Raw genomic sequence first — 19,425 nt, forward strand, 5'->3', positions numbered from 1 at the left:
ACCCCGCTCCTGCCTCCACCGCACCCCCTTCTTCAAGACTGACCTGGGTCTTGATGTCGCCGCCCCCTGTTTAGACCTACAGACCTCGCAGCCACTGAATTATGCAGATCCTCCCTCCTTCCTGGCGATTCGGCAGCTCCACACTTCTCACTGAGCCGCGCCAGCCACCATCCACGAGGCCGTGGCGCGTACATGACGTCACTGGAGCGCGACTCTTCCGCCTGTTCTCTAACAACATGGCTCTTGCGCCGCCTATTCGGCTCCTCGCCTCCCGGTTACTCCTGGTGCCAAGACGGGAGTTGGTAGTAGGCAATCCCGACGAACCCCTGCCAATAGTACGCATTCCGCGGGCCCTACAGCGGCGGCAGGAACAGCCACAGAGCAGGCATCAGAGCACCCCGCGGCCAGTGCTTGTGAGACCTGGACCACTGCTAGTCTCGGCGCGGAGGCCAGAGTTGAACCAGCCCGCACGCCTCACGCTGAGCCGTTGGGAGTGTGCGCCGCTCGCTTCACGTGGTTGGAAGCACCGGCGCTCTCGTAGAGATCATTTCTCCATCGAACCGGCGCAACGCGAGCCCCCAGCGCTGCGAAACCGCTCATCTGGGTGCAGCTTCGAGGACCTAGGTCTGGATCCTCGTCTGTTGCACGCACTACAGGAGGCTATGCCCGAGGTCCTTCGGCCCACAACTGTGCAATCCAGCACCATCCCCCCACTGCTTCGCGGCCGCCACGTTCTCTGCGCCGCAGAAACCGGCAGTGGCAAGACTCTCGGCTACCTACTACCGCTGCTTCAACGGCTCATAGGCCAGCCACTTCTGGACTCCCACCGTATGCCCACACCCCGAGGACTGGTCCTTGTGCCTTCGCGAGAATTAGCCGAACAGGTACAGGCTGTGGCCCAGCCGCTGGGCAACGCCTTGGGGCTGCAGATGCGGGAGCTAGGGGGAGGCCGTGGCATGAGGAGTATCAGGGTGCAACTGTCGAAACAGCCGTCAGCAGATGTGTTAGTCTCCACTCCAGGAGCTCTGTGGAAAGCCCTGAAAGGTCAGCTGGTCAGGCTGGAGCAGCTCTCCTTCATGGTGTTGGATGAGGCAGATACGCTATTGGATGAAAGCTTCCTAGAACTGGTGGACTACATCTTGGGAAAGAGCCATATAGCTGAAGGCCCAGCTGACTTAGATGACGTTTTCAATCCTAAAGCTCAGTTAGTGCTGGTGGGAGCCACCTTTCCTGAAGGCGTGGGACAGTTGCTGAGTAAAGTCACCAACCCGGACTCTGTAACCACCATCACCAGCACCAAGCTTCACTGTATCATGCCTCATGTCAGACAGACATTTATGAGGCTGAAAGGAGCAGACAAAGTGACAGAGCTGGTGGAGATCCTCAAGCAGCATAACAAAAAAGACAAGACTGGACCCTCTGGAACTGTCTTAGTGTTTTGTAACAGCTCCAGCACGGTCAACTGGCTCGGATATATTTTAGATGATCACAAAATCCAACACTTAAGGCTACAGGGGGAAATGCCAGCTTCAATGAGGGCAGGTATCTTTCAGTGTTTTCAGAAGGGCACCCACAACATACTTCTCTGCACAGACATAGCTTCTCGGGGCCTGGACAGCACCCATGTGGAGCTGGTTGTCAATTATGATTTCCCCTTCACGCTGCAGGATTATATCCACAGAGCAGGAAGGGTGGGCCGTGTGGGGAGTGATGTGCCAGGGACCGTCATGAGCTTTGTGACGCATCCCTGGGACGTGAGCCTGGTTCAGAAGATTGAGCTTGCAGCTCGTCGAAGGAGAAGCCTACCAGGACTGGCATCCTCAGTGAGAGAGCCTTTGCCTCAGCAAGCCTGATTTGGATGGGTTGTTTGGTGCTAGAGCAGGGATCTTTCTCCACGTCTTGGGTGGGTGAACACACTTACAGGAAGGTGTTGGGTTTGTCCCGTTGCCTCCCTGAGGGTGTGATGAGCTGCTTGTGGCTTTGAAAGGTAAACTGTCGGCTGGGGTTGGAGGGTTGTCTTTCACCTGACACAAGAAAACTAAAGTGGGTTTTGGATTTTTATTTTGTATCATGTTGTGATTTCTGAAAATAAATGATCTTTGTATGGGCTCCCTTTTCAAAACTTACCATCTGGACAAAATTCAGTGGATTCTGAGGATCCCCACTCCAAACCACCACTTAAAGGTCAGATGCTCTTGAGTCATGTTTTGTTTTCAGTTGTTGATTTCTTGGAGGGGGTGGTATTTGTTTTGGTTGGTTTGTTTTGTGATGCTAGGATTGAACCTAGGGCCTCAGGCATGTGAGGCAAACACTACCACTGAGCTATATCCCCAGCCTGATTGTTTTTCTTCTTATAACTGGAGAGTGAAATGATTAGGTTGTCATTTTGTCATGAATGTGTTTTGAATTTCATGTTAAACAAGTCTGTTATTCCCACTTTGTAAAATCATTGGAGTCCCTCATTTTGCCTTGGACATATTAAACATTCCCAGGGTCTGTCAGTGTCAAATGTGATGAGCTTATCGTCCCATTATTGTCAACTATAAATCTGGAGCTCCAAATAAGCAACATACCCCAGCACTCAGGAGGCTGAGGCAGGAAGATGGCTACAAGTTAGGGTCCAGCCAGGGCTACTAAGTGAGTTCAAGGCCAGCCTGCATAGTGCGTAGTGAGACCCTGCTCAAAAAGATGGAAAAAAATAAAGATAAGCAATATGGAGCCCCACTGTTGAGCACAACTCCTACTACCTATGTGACCTTAAGTAGGCCCCTTTACCTCTTATTTTTTGAGACATTAGTTTTGAAAATATTTTTAAATTTGATTTTGAGGCAGGGTCTCACTTTGCAGTTCAGGCTAGCCTTGAACTCACTACTATATAAAGCTCAGGCAGGCCTTGAACTCATGGTGATCCTCCTGAGTGTTGGGATTATAGGCATGCGCCACCACACCTGGCAAACATAATTCTATGGATGTACACGTGGGCAGAACAAGACCAAGAAAGTGTTTTTATTTCTTCCCAATTAGAATGTCTTTCGTCTGTACATGTCAAAATCTCATTTAGGCTTCAGGCCCACCTCCAAGAAGTCACGCCCTGAGCCTACTCTTCAACTATGGTATGCACAGGGTCAAGAGCCACACAGACTGTGCCTTACATTAATCTTGGCTCTGTCCAATCTCAGAATTTGGGATTCATTTGCCCCACTGTGCTCACTGGGGATGTGCCCCCCTATAGGTGTACTCCACAGGAGGTAGCTACTTGGAGAGGATACGGGTAAGGAAGCCAAGTAGGAAGGCCCAGGCAGGAAAGCTTCTCCTCTCTCCCTGTTATCCTCCACCAAACACGGAAGACCTGAAGCCTGTCCATCAACTCACAGATTCCAAATGTGACTTCTGGGTGGTGGGACATCACAGGCCTCCTGGTTTCCATGGCAGGGAAACTTCAAACATGGGACCCTTTCCTTACCAGCTCTCAACTAGACATCAGTCTGTGATTGGCTGGAAGAGAATGTCTGACTGGGTTGTGTACACTTGTGCTAACTTTTCATCTGTGCTCTGGATAGCCATTGTAGCAGGTAAGCTTGGGTTAGGCATCTGTGCAAGAGACCTTGGTATACATGCAACCTCATCACTTTGGGTTTTTTGTTTGTGTGTTTTTTTATTTTTGGTCTTTTTGAGACAGGGTTTCACTATGCAGTTCAAGCTGGCCTGGGGCTCACTTTGTAGCCCAGGCTGGCCTCGAACTTGCAGCAATCCTCCTGCCTGAGCCTCCCAAGTACTGGGATTACAGGCTTGCATTTCTTTTTGCTTGCCAACCATACCTCAAAACTTCCCCAGTTATGAACAGCATGAACAGTTAATTAACTGTTGCTTACTGATAAAGGCAAATGACGTATTTTCTCTGGGCCAGTGTTTAAAAAAGCCCTAACTCTTATCAGTTTAGCTTTCCCTTTAGCTACAAAGGGCTTCCTTCCTAGCAAGGTGCTGTGGAGTACACCTGTAGTCCCTGTTACTCTGGAAGCTGAGGCAGGAGGATCAGTAATTTAAGACCAGCCTGGCCAATATAGTGATTATCCATTTTTTTTTTTTTAATTATGCTTCCTTTAGACCCTTTCTTGACGACACTAGCAAAACCAATGTACTTTTGTTATTAAAGTGATAAATAATGCAGTTTGAGGAAGAGCTACTGAAGGCCTGTCATGAACCTCACCTTGAGACAGGCATCATTATGCTGTCATGGAGACACACACATGGGCCCTCTCAGACACATTCCATTCTGAAGTGCTGCGTATTGGGGAAAGGGTAGTGTCATACAGCTGGACAAAAAGCCTTGAGACTGGAGATCTGAGGAAAAAGCATTCCAGGAAGTTGGGGCTGGTATGAGAAGGCTAAGGCTAATCTATCCTGAGAGACTCGGGATCCATTGCAATTACATTAGGGTTCTCCAGCTTTCTGTAGGAATGGGGGCTTCTGTGGGAATGCATGTAGGTCTGGCCTCCTGCTTCTAGTTCCATGGAAGCCATGGGCTTTTACAACAAACATCCCTTCCTACATACAGAACCTATAGAAGTGACAGGGCAAGGCTATGATTGGAATGCCAAGTAGACAAGAGGGCTTTAGCCAGGAGAGTATATGAGAGGGAGGTTGTGGCAGCATGATGTATAAAGCAGAACTGACTCATCAGTTCTGGTTTTCTTTCAAGCAGTGGTGCTACCCACAATTCCTCCTATACTACTGTGTTACTACCATGTTCTCTTACCAAGGATGTGGAAAAACCCAGGTGGTTTGCCATGAGGACCTACTTCCTGGTTGGTGGCTATCAGGCCTATGGGGAATTCCCCCATCACCACCCCAGCAAAGGCTGAAGCAGAGAAACCAGCACCTAGGTGGGCCAGTGGGGAACCTTCCATTGTCCCCCAGCAATGGTTGAAGCAGAGAACCCAGGTGGGTCAATGGGGATCCTTCCATTGATGCAGGAAAAAAGTCAACAGTAGCCAGGAGCTCAGGAGAAGGAAATTTTATTAATGCTAATTGACCCCAGAGGAGTAATGTCCAAAGTCTGAGGTGTTGATTACAGAGAGCTTGTCTTATTTGTAAGGTGACAAACAGAAGTTACAAGAACAAGATAGCTTTTGCTGAAGGTTGTCTTGTGAGCATAGTCATATGTAGCAAAGTTTTTAACTCATTCACAGAAGTTTCAATTTGATGACAAACCATACAATTTAGCTGAGGTCAGTGGCAGAGAACAGAATGACTGTAGCTTTACTAAGCAAAATGGCTGCAGTTAGGTCAGGATTTCTGCTTCACCACTGCCACCCCAACAAAGGACTAGGTAGCCAAACCTGCATCTGCTAGTCCTGGAAAGCTTCAGTGACCAAGAAGCTCATGCTTGGAACCAGGCTCACATTCCAGGGGTAGACCCCAAAGCCTACCTTCTCTGCTCTGTAAATGTCACTTTGCAGAGTGAGGGGGAAATCATAATTCATAAACAGCTCCCCATGAATACCATGAGATATCTTTTCATAGAGGTACATGTCAAAGCATGTCTGAGCACCAGAAGATACCACTCCTCCTTTGAGTTGGCATTTACCCTGCAACCTTAAGTGTCAGATATTGTGTTCATGTAGTTCACATGCTTTTTGGTTGATTTTTAATTCCAGTACTGTAATTGAGCCCAGGATGTCATCTATGTGAGACAAACACTGTACTATTGAGCTCTGTCTCTAGTCATACTGTCAGGTAGTTCCTTTAAAAATGGATTGCCAAACAAAAGTATTCCAGGTCCTTCTTGTCTTGAACAAAGAATTGGACAAGACAAGCCAAAAATAGTGCCAAAAGTTTATTTGAAAATGAAAGGTGAAGGGGTAAGGGAAGAACTAGCTCTGAAGAGCAAACTTGGGCCAAACAGAGAAAAGGATAAAAAGTGACAACAAAGGTGCATCCTACAGCTAGGAGACACAGGGCGGGATACCCTGAGGAGCTATGATAGCAAGCTCCTTGAGGCGTCTGGTCTTCCTTCTTTACACTGTCCAAATCTCATGTGAGCTTTCAAGAAGTTCTACAGATGTGATCCTGAGAATCATCTGGCACTGCCCTTGATCTTGAAATTGACAAGTCCTGCCCACTTCCCCATGCAGCTTTGCTATGCACTACCTCCTGTATTATTACAAGTGGTCTCAGAGTTTGGGGTTCTTGTTTGCTCCTATGTTCGCTAGGGTATGCCCCTCCCACAGGTGTGCTTCATAGGGAATAGCTACCTGATGAAGATATGAATAGGGAGGCCAGTTAGGAAGGCTTAGGCAGGGTTCCTCTGCCTTCTCCCTGTTCTCCTCCACCAAACACTGAGGCCTCAGACCTGCCCTTCAACTCAGAGTCTGATTGTGATGTCACTGGGTACTGATGACATCACAGATCTCCTTGTTTCCATGGCAGGAAAACTCAAACGTGGGAAAACTTCCATACCAGTTCTTTAGTAGACACAAGTCTGTTTGGTTGCCTGGAGGAGGATGTCTGACCCAATCTCCCACATTCAGGGTAACTTGTCATCTGTCTCCTGGGAGTGTGGTCCAGCCGGTAAGCCTGGACCAGGCATCTCTGTAAGAACCCCTGGGGAACTAACAACCACATAAGCCATCACATATTCTTTTTGTCCTTCCCTACTACACCCCCAAACTTCCCCAGAAGTAAGTAGGACCAACAACTTGGTACCTGCCCAAGCAAAGATATACAATGTTCACTTGTGAGGCAAATGTCATGCAATTTCGAAGTCCCAATTTTTATCAATTTAGCCTCCCCCTTTGTATTAAAAGGTGCTTCCTTCATAATTGGATGTAGTGGAATGCCTCTAGGATCTTAGGTTACTTGGGAAGCTGAAGCAAAAGGATTATTTTTACCAGGAGCTCAGTTCTAACCTGGGTTATGTAGTGAGATGTCAATACACACACACACAGACACACACACAGACACACACACACACACACACACACACACACACACACACATTTCCTCAGACCAGACCCTTCGTTGATTAGATTTTTAGCAAAAGCCACACATGATTTTGTGGGCAAGTAATAAGTGGAAACATTTAAGACAGAGCTGTTGAAGGCCTCTCATGAACCTAACCTTGACACTTAGGCCTCTGTATCATACTGTCATGGAAGACACTTATGCGCCCCCTCTAACACATCCCATTCTCTGCTACTGATTACTGGGTCAGGAGTGGTATCATATAGCTGGGTCAGAAAAGCCTGGAGTGAAAGTAGAAAGTGCTATTGAGGGAGGAGGTCTGGGGAAAAGACATCCCATGACTGGCTTGTATGAGAAGGCATGTTGAGCCATAGTGGTAGTCAGACACTAAAGGTGTCCTGTTTTCCATTATTTTTATGTTCTCCTCCTGTCTGTGGGTATGGGGCACAAATTTTCTGGTGTGTTGCTGCAGTTGGTTTCACAAAAGCAAGGAACTATTACAGCAAGCTTCAGTTCCTAGGGGACCTACAGAAGTGAGGGCCAAGTGTATGTTTGGGATGCAAAGCAGATTAGTGGGCTTCAGCCAGGAAGGCACATGAGAGAGAGAGGTCCTGGAAGCATTGTAGAAAGGCAGAGTGACTGATCAGTTCTGGTTTTCTTTCTAGCAGCAGGGCTACCCATAGCTCCTCCTACACCTGTTTATTACCATGTCCTATACCGAGGATGTGGAGAAACCCAGGTGGGCTGGCATGGGGAGACCTACTGCCTGGTTGGCGGCTACCGGGCCTTTGGGGATGTTTCCATCACCACCCCAACAAAGGCCAGAGAAGAGAAGCCACCATCCAGGTGGCCCTATGGGGATGCTTCCATTGTTACCCCAGCAAAGGCTGAAGCTGAGAATCCAGCATCTAAGCGGGTCTATATGGATGCTTCTATTATCACTCCAGCAAAGACTGAAGCACAGAAGCCAGTGTATGTGCGGATGCCCAAGAAACCTTGAGTTGTGGCAGAGTCTATCTACTCCAGTGAAAATAAATCACTGCTTCACACAGGTTGGCTGGCTGGCTGTTTTTCTTTTTCTGATTTGAAGGAATTATTTTGATGTAGAGGTCATAATAATCCTTCATACTCATGAATGAGCCTGAACTTTGTTCAGTTTATATTTCTTTAGTGATGTTTGGGAAAGTGAAGAGAATGATTGGACAGAGCCTATACCCCTCCGGGCAAGGTTATACAGTACAATTTGCTGATCTGATTTTTTTTAATCTATTTGCAGGGAATAATGTTTTGCTCCAAGAAAGGCTAGTCACTACATAAGGCCTTCTTTCTTTTTTCTGACTTTTTGAGTTCAGGCTGGCCTCAAACTCACTACATAGCCTAGGCTGGCCTCAAACTCACTGCAATCTTTCTACCTTAGCCTCCCTAGTGCCGGGCTTACAGGTATGCACCACTACGCCTGGCATAAGGCTTTCTAAGGATGTCAGAACGTGACATTTGGAAATGACCATCATGGCACTTCTGGGAATGCTGGAGAGTAGACAATTTTGTTGTGTAATACACTCAAACCTTTACCTCTGCCAGGTTACTGAGGGTGGACATTGCATAAACTCTGCTACTTGGGCTCTGATCATCTACAAAGATTCTAGGACAAGCAATATTGATATCAACGCCAATTCTGATGAAGCATTTCTCCTATTTTCTTTTAAGAGAAACAATGGATAAACTCTCTCCACCAACTTGCCACTCGTTGGTTACTCATTATATTCCATCATAGAGTTAAGATACATGAAGATGTTGGAGTGATGAACAGCAGAGAAGAGCCTCTCAGAGATTTGGTGTCCAGATGCTGGACTGTAGCAACAAGAGGAAGAAAAGAAGGAAGGAAGTGGGTCCTCGAGACCCAGCAGTGATTGATGCAAGAATTGAAGTCCATGGGGAGAGTGAAGAGAGAAACTTCAATGAAGAAGAACGAGGTGGGAAGTGGCACTTTCTCTCTGAGCCCTGACTCACTGTGTGGAAGGAGTGGCTTGAACCTGCAGACTCATGGTGACTGCTGGTAACCTCAGAGGCCTCCACAGAGAATTGCAGTAGTGGAGTGAACAGTGGGTGCAGTGGACCGCCATAGCTGGTGCATTATTTAGGTTCAAACATCCTCTAGGAGAGGGAGATTGGCCAGTAGCCATCTTGGAGAGGGGCCAACTGAGCTCTGAATTCAGAGCAGCTGTGGGCTGGTTCCATCTAGCTGCTCCTAGAGTCAGGACGAGGCAGAACTGAGTTCAAATTGGCAGGAGGTCAAGAAGCCAAATTCAAGCCAGCAGGAGGCACAAGGACTGTTGCAGGCTGAACAAAGCAGGTTCTAGCCTCCCAGCTAGAAACCAGCCTGAACTTCAGTGGAACTAAGGGTGCAGGCCTGCTGAGATTACACATGACCCCACTATAAATCTATGGTTCACGTGGAAGGATTAATCAACACAGATCTGGACTCTGCCTACTTTGTCTACAGTGACAGCAGAGACATGCCTTGATGTGGTTATTTTCCTTTTTTCTTTCTTTCTTTCTTCTTTCTTTTTTTTTTTTTTTTTGAGGCAGAGTCTCACTCTGTAGTCCAGGGTGGCTTTGAACTCACTATGTAGCCCAGGTTGGCCTCAAACTCGCAGTAGTCCTCCTTCCTCAGCCTCCTGAGTGCTGGGATGACAGGCATGCACCACCAGGCCTGGCTGACATTATTTTTCTTATTTTTTTCTCTCTTGTTTTTGCTTTATTTTATTTTTTCTTGTTTGCTCTTGTTTTTATATGAGTGTGAACATTTTTTCTAGTTTTTTGGTTGTTCTATTCAGTTCTTGTTTTTATTTTTTCCTTCTCTCTTTCCCTCTTGTCTTCTGCAACAGTTTCTCAAAGTTTGCATGGTCTTCCTTTGTCTTCCAGCCTTGCTTCTAATCTCTTCCTTTTCTTATATTTCTCTATTTTTTTCCCTTAGCCCCTTTTAAATTTTCTTCCATGAGGGTAAAATCACCATACTAGACCAAGACCCTAGCATTGCTGCTAGAGGCATTCCCCAGCCCCATGCCACTTGGCAGGGATGCACTGGATTTCTGTATTTTAAGAACTGTCACTGAAGCACAGGAAGATCTGGGACTCAGTAACTGGCTCTGCTGGAGGAATCCAGGTGCTTGGCCACTCCTACTACACCATAGGATCTGTCAACCAGCACTTTTTCTGAATTTTTTTCTTTTACTTTCTTTTTTCTTCTTTCTTTCTTTCTTTCTTTCTTTCTTCCTTCCTTTTTTCTTTTTTCCCCCTCCCTTTTCTAAATGGCTAGGGAGAACTCCAGCCACAAAAAATTAATCACATCCACAAACACAGAGACCAACTTCAGATGATCTCTCAAATACTCCTTCATCCTTTCTTTTCTACTCACTTCTCTAGTTTCCCAAACCCTGCATGACCATCCTTGTCCTCCAGCCTTGCTTCTACTTCCTCCTCAGTTACCTTTGTTTTATAAATTATCCTCCCTAGATTTCCCCACCGCAGGGTAAAACCTCTCAAAATACTTTGCATACAAACTCCTAATTTGTAATTGGTTCTGTTATATAACTATAGACTTTGCTCCTATGGTCTAAAGTTCAAAATATTTACCACAGTTTGCCAGTTTCTAAATTGTTATTGCTAATTTTACCAGTTTAGCTAGGATATCATATCTGTTGTAATCAGTTGTTCTCCCTTCTGTAACAATACTGGGAAGCTCTGGGGTAATAACCTCACCACAGCCCTACACCAAAGGACTGGAGACTAAGCCAAACAGATACCAACAACCCACTCTTAATTTATTGAGAAGGTAGGATCTTGGGACAGACACAAACCAAGAATCTCCTACACACAGAAGATACCCCTGAGGAACAGACTTTTGCTAGAGAGGCCTTGATACTAGTGATATAGCTACCTATTACAAAAACTCACATGGTGATCCACACAGAAAATGAAATAAAACTTTTTTTAAAATAGAAAATGACAAAACAAAGAGCAAAATCTCAGACTCAGCCCACACAGAACAAGTCCAGAAGACATCAACATAAAAGAAATTGAAACACATACACCTGAAATTTCTGAAATAATAGCAACTGAAATAAAGAAACAAATCCATGAGGCTATAGAGTAAATCAGATCAAAAATAATCTCTCAGGCAAAAAAAGAAATGCCAATATTTATAAAGGAATTGCTCAGAAAATCTAGAGTAGAGATAGATAAAAAATCGGGATGATATAAAAGGATGGATACCATGAATGATTAATATAGAAAAGAAATAGAATGCATGAGACAGATTCAAATATATCCATGAAATTAAAAATTCCATTGAAAACTGGCAAACCACTTGAATGAAACTAAAAACAGACTTTCAGACCTTGAAGACAGGGTCATGGCTAGCGATAAAGGAAAGAGCTCTTGAAAATAACAAAAGATCAGGAAATAACAATTCAACAGTTTCAAGATGATGCAAAGGAAAATAATATAAGAATAATTGGTGTCAATGAAAAAGCAGAAGTCAACACAAATGACATAAAAAACTATTTGCATAAGTAATAGCAGAAAATTTCCCAAGCATGGCAAAAGAATCTGATATACAGATAAGTGAGGCCTATAGAACTTCAATTAGTCATAAGCAAAATAAATTATACCCAGAAAAATAATAAATATCCCAGAAATCCAGCACAAGAACAGAATATTAAAAGCTGTTAGAGAAAAGAAACAGATCACCTACAAAGAAAAGCCCATCAGAATCATAGCAGACTTCTCAACACAAGCACTCAAGTCAAAAAGAGCTTGAAAGATTTTAAATCTTGAAAGAAAATAACTTCCAACCAAGATTGATGTACCCTGCAAAAGAATCTTTCAAAATTAATGGAGAAATAAGAACTTCCATGACTAAGAACAACTGAAGAAATTCATGACCACCAAACCAACACTACAAAGTGTACTGAAAGTTATTCTATACAGAGATAAAAATGATCACAATTCCAAGAACAACAACAAAAAGAAACCACCAAGCAGGGCAAGCAATTAAACAGAGAGGAAAAGTAGGGAACCAACAGCAGGAAAATACCATGACAAACATAAGCAAATACATATCAGTTATAACCATCAATGTAAATGGTCTCCAACTCACTGATCAAAAGAAACAGACTGGCAGAATGGATCAAGAAACAAGATTCAACAATATGCTGTATACAAGAAATATTTAACACAAAAAGAAATTCATAGCCTAAAAGTCAAAGTATAGAAAACAATACTCCATGCAACAGAAATACAGATAAAAGCAGGTGTAGCTATTCTATTTGCAGACAATGTGAACTTCAAATCAAGAATGATCAAAAGAGATAAAGAACATCACTACATACTTATTAGGAGAAGACTGCAAGAGGAAGAGATAACTATCAGAAATATGTATGCACCAAATCCAGGAGCAACAAACTATATAAACAAATATTAATAGACATGCAAAATCAAATAAGCAATAACACAATTGTAATGGGAGAATTTAATAGTCCATTGTCACAAAGCAATAGATCAACTACACAAAAAAATCAGAAAAGTAGTATCAGAACTGAACCAAACCTGTGAACAAATGGACGTAGTAGACGTTTACAGAGTGTTCCACCCAACATCAGAATACACATTCTTCTCAGCTGCACATGGGATGTTCTCTAAAATGGACTATATACTATCCCATAGAACATGCTTAAGTAAATGAAAGGAATTGAAATTATCTGATGCATATTATCTGATCACAGTGCAATGAAATTGGAAATTAATGACAAAAGAAATGGAAAAAACTCCATAAACACATGGAAATTAAATAATACCCTCCTGAACAACCAATGGATCACAGATAAAATTAAAGAAGAAATTAAATAATATATACAATCAAATGAAAATACAAATACAACCTACCAGAACCTGTGGGACACAATGTAAGCAGTATTAAGAGTGAAATTTATAGCACTGAATTCTCACATCAGGAAAACAGAACAAGCACAAACAACCTAATGCTGCACCTCAAGCTGCTAGAAAAAGAAGAGCAAGTCAAGGGAGCAAGTCAAAACCCATAGAAGAGAGGAAATTTTAAAGATCAAAGCAGAAATTAACATGATTGAGACTAAGAAAATAATACAAAAATTAATGAGAGTTGTTTCTTTGAAAGAATAAATAAAATTGATAACCCCCCTAGCCAACCTTATAAAAAAAAGAAAAAGCTCTAATTCATTCAATGAGGAATGAAAAAGGTAAAATTACTACTGACCCTGTGCAAATTCAGAAAACCATCAATACCTACTTCAAAAATCTTTACTCACATAGGATGGAAAACACAGAAGAAATGGATAAATTCCTAGAAGCATGAATTACCAAAGCTGAATCAAGAAGATAAAAAATTGTGAATAACTGAGTATCAGTTAATTGAAATTGAAAATGTAATTAAAAACTTATCAACAAAGAAAAGCCCAGGTCCTGATGAATTCATGGCTAAATTCTACAAGAAATTTAGAGAAGATTTAACACCAATATGCCTCAAACTCTTTAATGAAATTGAAAGGGAAGCAATTGTCTCTAACTCATTCCTGGAAGCAAGTATTACCCTGACACCAAAACCAGAAAAGGACCCAACCAAAAAAGAGATCTACAGGCCAATCTCCCTAATGAACATAGATGCAAAAATCCTCAATAAAATACTAGCAAACAGAATGCAGCAAATCATCAGGAAGATACACCATGATCAAGTGGGATTCATCCCAGAAATGCAGGGATGGTTCAACATATGCAAATCAATAAATGTAATACACCATATTAAGAGAGCCAAGGACAAAAACCATATGATCATCTCATTAGATGCAGAAAGAGCTTTTGACAAAGTCCAGCACCCATTCATGGTAAAAAAAAAAAAAAAAAAAAAAAAAAAACCTACAGAAAATCAGAATAGATGGTCTTTACCTCAGTCTGATAAAGGCCATCTATGACAAACCAACAGCCAACATCATACTAAATGGACAAAAACTGAAAGCTTTCACTCTAAACTCAAAAACAAGACAAGAATGTCCACTGTCACCACTCTTCTTCAATATCCTTCTGGAATTAGACAAGAGAAAGAAATAAAAGGAATAAGTATATGAAAGAAGAAGTTTAATTATCATTATTTGCAGAGGACATGATACTCTACATATAAAACCCCCAAAACTCCACCAAAATACTTCTAAATTTAATAACCAAATTCAGTAGTGTAGCTGGATATAAAGTCAACACTCAATAATCAATAGCAAGCCGGTGTGGTGGCTCAAGCCTGTAATCCCAGCACTCAGAAGGCTGAGGCAGAAGGATCACTGGGAGTTCAAGACCAGCGTGGGCTACAAAGTGAGCTCAAGGCCAGCCTGAACTGCATAACGAGACCCTGTCTCCAAAATGACAAAAAAAATCAATAGAATTCCTGTACACAAATAATAAACTCACTGAGAGAGAAATTAGGGAAACACCTTTCACAATAGCATCCAAAAACTGATATACTTATGAATCTAACAAAGGAAGTAAATGACCTATACATTGAAAAGTAAAGTACTCTGAAAATGGAGATTAAGGGGATATCAGAAAATGAAGTGAACCTTCTTGGATAGAAAGAACCAATATAACGAAAATGGCTGTACTTCCAAAACTGTTATACAGATTTAATTCAATCCCAATCAAAATATCAATAGCATATCTCACAGAATTAGAGAAACAATCTCAAAATTTATTGGGAATCAGAAGAAACCTAGAAAAGCAAAAGCAATTCTGTGCAACAAAGGAAGGCAAGGGACGTCACAATCCCCGACTTACAATTAAACTACAAAGCTACTGTGAGAAAAACAGCATGATACTGGCAAAAAGCAGATCTGAGGATCACCACTAAAATTGTAAAAAATTAGGTTATTATAACTGCTATAGAGGACAGTAAAATATTGTGAGGCTAGAGTGATAAGGGATGCTATGTTACACATAGTATTTAGGAAGGCTTTTTTTGATGAGGGGACATTTCACCAGAGATAGGTGTGAGGGAATCATGTGGGGATCTGCAGGTAAGGCATTCTTGAAGGATATACTGTGGTACCTCGGTTCACAAATGCTTTTGTTTGCAAACAATTTTTGTTTGCAAGCATTTGGCAAAAATGTTTTTTTGTTTGCAAACTTTACATTAGGTGACATGCGGTGACCACATGACCACATGACCACATGACTACAGTCCTCTTTCCCATACAAATACAAACACGGCCATCTTTTCCAAAATTGTATAGCAAATTAAATTCATGAACTGAGGTACCACTGTACATTTTGTAAAGGCTCAGACATAGAACCAAGCATAATAATACATGCCTCTAAATCAAGGATTCAGGAGGCTGAGGCAAGAGTATCAGGAGTTCAAGGCCAATAAGACCTTGTCTCAAAAAAAAATCTCAATCAGGTATGTTTTTCACATCCCTAGTTCCAACACAATATGAGACAGGGAGAAGGATTGCAAGCTCAAGACCAACCTGTGTAACTGAATGAATATATAAGACTCCATTTAAAAAAGTAAAATAGGTTGGTGATATAGCTGAGTGTAAAGGCTCTGCGTTCAAGTTGAAAATTTAAAAAAGAAAAGCTCTGTGGTACAAATAATGCTGATCATGTCTACAAGCTACACAAAGGCTTGTGACAAGAAGGAAAGAAATGAAGGATGTGGTTGGAGAAGGATGTGTGGACCTTGTCAGCCACACTGAGCAATGTGGATCTTGTTTTTGATGTGAGAGGAAGCTATGCCTGGAATATAAACAGGGTAGAAGAGAAACCTGATGTAGATTAAAAAATCATCATAGGTGTCCAAACTATGGCAATAAAGTGCTGGCTGTTACAGGAATATCTCTCTCAGCAGATAAAGGGACAATGGCCCTTTGGGATGGTGTTGAAGAGGAATGAGCAGAGAATAACCACTGTATAGTTGTTCCGCGTCCCAAACCTAGAACAGGAGGCAGCACTATCAGCTACTCATTGTCCATAAGCCTAAAAGAGGCTGCTTGCCCTGTGGTCAACATGCTTATTCTGAGGGACCACAGCAGCAAAACTGTTGCTCCTCCCCTTTACATGCATATTCATAAGACCAGGAAAGAATAAGTTTCCTTAACCAGGTTGGAATAAGGAAGCACAGGCCCTAGGGCACCCAGTATGTTTCCACTGAGAGTCTCAACTAACCCACCACAATTGCTCTCTGATACTTGGTGTGACTGGAGTATATTGGCAGTTAATAGAGGGGCCAGGATTCCAGTTCCCAAACATGAGAGGGGGAGAAAAAACATCTATGTGTGCTTTTAGGAGTGAGAAATTCCCGGTACCCATACCAGACCAATGAAGTTTCTAGAATTAGGGCCTGAACGTGTATATTTTTAAAAGCTTCCTATAGCCCACCCCCTGCCATGGTGATGCGTGCTTGTAGTCCTAAGTTGAAGGAGTGCTGTGAGTCAGAGACCATCAGAGACCAGTAGGCTCTTGTAAAGGCAACATGGCATGAAATTTATTGTGCCTGCATGCAGGCAGACAGAGGGTGAAAAGGTGATCTATAAAAGCAGAGCATTTTATAGGGATTGGACAAGGGGGATCAAGTGGGGCGATCAGGCAAGGGACCTTGGGTAATGAAGTCTGGGCAAACACCCATGATCAAAGTGTGGGGAGCGGCTGAACTGGAGATCAACCACACATTCAAGGGTAGAGCAAGCCCAGCCCCAAGAACCAGAGGTGAGCCGTGTAAACAAGTTGTTGGGCCTAGAGCAAGGCCAATCCAGCAGGTGTCTTGCCTTAGTGTTCCTCCCTGTTAACTATAAAACAGACAGCTCTGAGAATGTTTCACTTTCAGTGTTCTCAGCAAAACACTCAGATCTTGCCCTTTTTGCCCCATCACATGCTTACTCCCTTTTTACTTTGTATAAATAAAGATGCAGACCGTACTGGGTTGTCACTGCCTCTCCATCCGAGAGGTCATGTCCCACCCGGTCCGAGCTTTCCTTTTAGTATGTGTCTAATTTTTTCATCTTCCATCACCCCACTGGCTGCTTGGATTGAAGAACAAAGCTCTCCAAATGTCCAGTGCCTCTGTGGTCAGAGTCCTCAGGCTGTCCATGTAATTGTATAGATGTTCTCAGATATCCTGGTGCTTGGAAGATTCTGTGTTCTGTCTTGTCTTTATGATATCCTGTCCTTTGTTTGTCGAGGACAGCACTCATGCCCAGAGCAATGTGGCAGCTGAAAAAACAGGTTGGGTGCTGGGAAAGTCATGCCCAAGTTGAGCCTGATATTCCTGTCTTTTCATTATTATGAACAAAAAGGGAAAAGAAGGGACTCATGACTGCTTCTTGTATGACACATAGGCTGAGTGGGCAACCTAGTGCGAAGGAACACCTTGGGGAACTGCTTCATATCCAGGGGAGGAGAAAAGCAACAGCTGATTAGTGATTGTTTGGATGCAGTCTTGTAAGAACTGTGACAGGAGTCTGAAAAGACACGGCTTGAACAAGAGAAGAAGATTATACAGACTAGTGGTTCTGCTAAGGGAAGGAGCCAGGAAGCCCACCTGGAGATTTGTAAGAGGGGCTGCAGAGTAGGAGATTATCTATATAGTGTATGAAGTGGGAGATGAATGGGTAGAAGGAGAGCAACTCACAGGCAAGAGCCTGATCAAAATAGGATAGTCTTGCAAGCCCCAAGGAAAGATGGTCCAAGGCTAACTGTTGGGACTGACAAGTGTCAGGGTCCACGTAGGTAAGGGGAAGAGAGGTTGTGTGGAGAAGTATAAGGGAATAGTAAAGAAATCATCTTTAAATCTAGTACTGAATAATGGGTAGTGGAGAGAGGGACAGGAGATAGAAATGTGTATGGATTGGGCACTACAGGTTATACAGGAAGGACTATCTGGTTGATAGCATGGAGATTTTGTACTAATCTGTAAGAGCTATCTGCTTTTTTGGATAGGGAGAATTGGAGTGTTATAAGGGGATTTAGTAGGAAATAATAGACTGTTGGGGTAGGTGGGAGATAATTGGTTTGAGTCCTCTCAGGCTTGATCAGGGACAGGTAGGGATAGGAGTGATCTGGTTTGAATGGGATGTCAAGAGGTGTTTGATTTAGAGCCAGGGTAGGGGAGGAGGTATCCTAGACCCTAGTATTTAGATCTGAGGAAGCAATAGGGGCTTTAGATGAGACCAGAGATGTAGAGAAGAGAGCAACAAGGAAAGTGGGATGAACACCAGAATGGTGAGAGTGGCAGACAGTTTGGTTAGAATATCTCATCCAAGAAGGGAACAGGGCAGTTAGGGATGATCAGGAGAGTGGGAGGAAAAACTGCTGGCTTGACTCCAAGTCGGAGGAGTTTGAAAAGTCCTGAATACTTTGTCATTAATGTCCACAACAGTAATTGGGGCCAAGGAAGTTGGTCCTTGGAAGGAAATCAAAGTGGAGTGGCAGGCCTCAGCATCTCTTGGGAATGAAAGGAATTACTCTCCACTGTAAGAGTTAGCTGGAGTTTGGCATCTGCCATATTTCAGGGGTCCTCCAAAGCTTCCAGGCAGAGCTTGTTTTCAGTGGCCAAGCCAGGATCTGGGAAGAAGCTGATTGGGGGTTCCCTGGAGACTTCCAGCATAAGTTATAATTGATTTTAGCTGTAATAGTCATGTTTAAATAAGGAAGTATTGGTAGCAAGACCAATAATCAAGAAATCTATACCACTGTTAATTTTTGAGAGAGAATGAGAAAGTCTGATCTAAGATTTCTGTCTCTCTGAAACTCACAGGTTATACTCATCACCTAGCAACCATGACTGATAACTCAGTAAAGGCACATAAAAGAAGAGAAAGGCTGAACTGACAGAAGGGGTGTGTGCGTTGTTTAGGTAATATTGATCTAATGGGAAGTAACTCACATAATGAGCAGGCATGGAAAGACCAGAGAACTTTTCAGGTAGGTGATGATCTGAGGATTTTGATTGCCCACTGAGGTGACTGAATGCCTATCTAGACTTTATTATATCAGGTGTTACCATTTATCTCATCCCTTGGGAGTATATACACTTTGCCCTTTTGCTGTTATATTGAGGCCTGGCCTCTAACTGATGCAGCTGTGGTGTTTTTTTCTTGACCTGACTCTCTGGAGGGCCCAGTCTTACCTCACTGTCTGTAATACTTTTACCTAACTTAGCTATCTATAATATTCCCTGCTTTGAAGAGATATCTTGAACTGCCATGAGGAGGCAGGGGACAGTAACCATTTTGGGCCTCTTCATAGCTGTGATTGGCAGTTAGAGACACTCTCCAGGGGGTCTATCAAAAATGTCCTTGATAGACTTCAGGTACTGTCATCTTGAGTGGGCATATAGCTTTAAGTCTGGAGGAGATAAGGCCAAAGAAACAGTTAAGTAATCAT

The 19,425-nt window shown here is 43.2% G+C and overlaps 2 protein-coding genes across 4 annotated transcripts in view; one reads left to right on the forward strand and one right to left on the reverse strand.

Annotated features, from left to right (window-relative positions):
• The window catches only part of Dus2 (dihydrouridine synthase 2), a 45,973-nt gene extending 45,799 nt beyond the window's left edge, over positions 1-174 (reverse strand). For 2 of the 3 annotated variants that reach the window (XM_013503876.1, XM_005403588.2), the window contains exon 1: positions 44-134. The gene's annotated coding sequence lies outside the window, so the exon portion shown is untranslated. Of the gene's footprint in view, positions 1-43 lie in introns of all 3 variants that reach the window. The other variant, XM_013503874.1, reaches the window with a different exon arrangement.
• On the forward strand, positions 82-2,496 carry Ddx28 (DEAD (Asp-Glu-Ala-Asp) box polypeptide 28). Its single transcript, XM_005403587.2, has one exon. It carries the CDS (start codon positions 102-104, stop codon positions 1,851-1,853), a length of 1,752 nt encoding a protein of 583 aa, XP_005403644.1. The 5' UTR covers positions 82-101; the 3' UTR covers positions 1,854-2,496.
• Positions 2,497-19,425: the final 16,929 nt, after the last annotated feature.

Source organism: Chinchilla lanigera, unplaced genomic scaffold, assembly GCF_000276665.1.
Source record: "Chinchilla lanigera isolate Chin_1 unplaced genomic scaffold, ChiLan1.0 scaffold00083, whole genome shotgun sequence".
Lineage (NCBI taxonomy): Eukaryota > Metazoa > Chordata > Mammalia > Rodentia > Chinchillidae > Chinchilla > Chinchilla lanigera.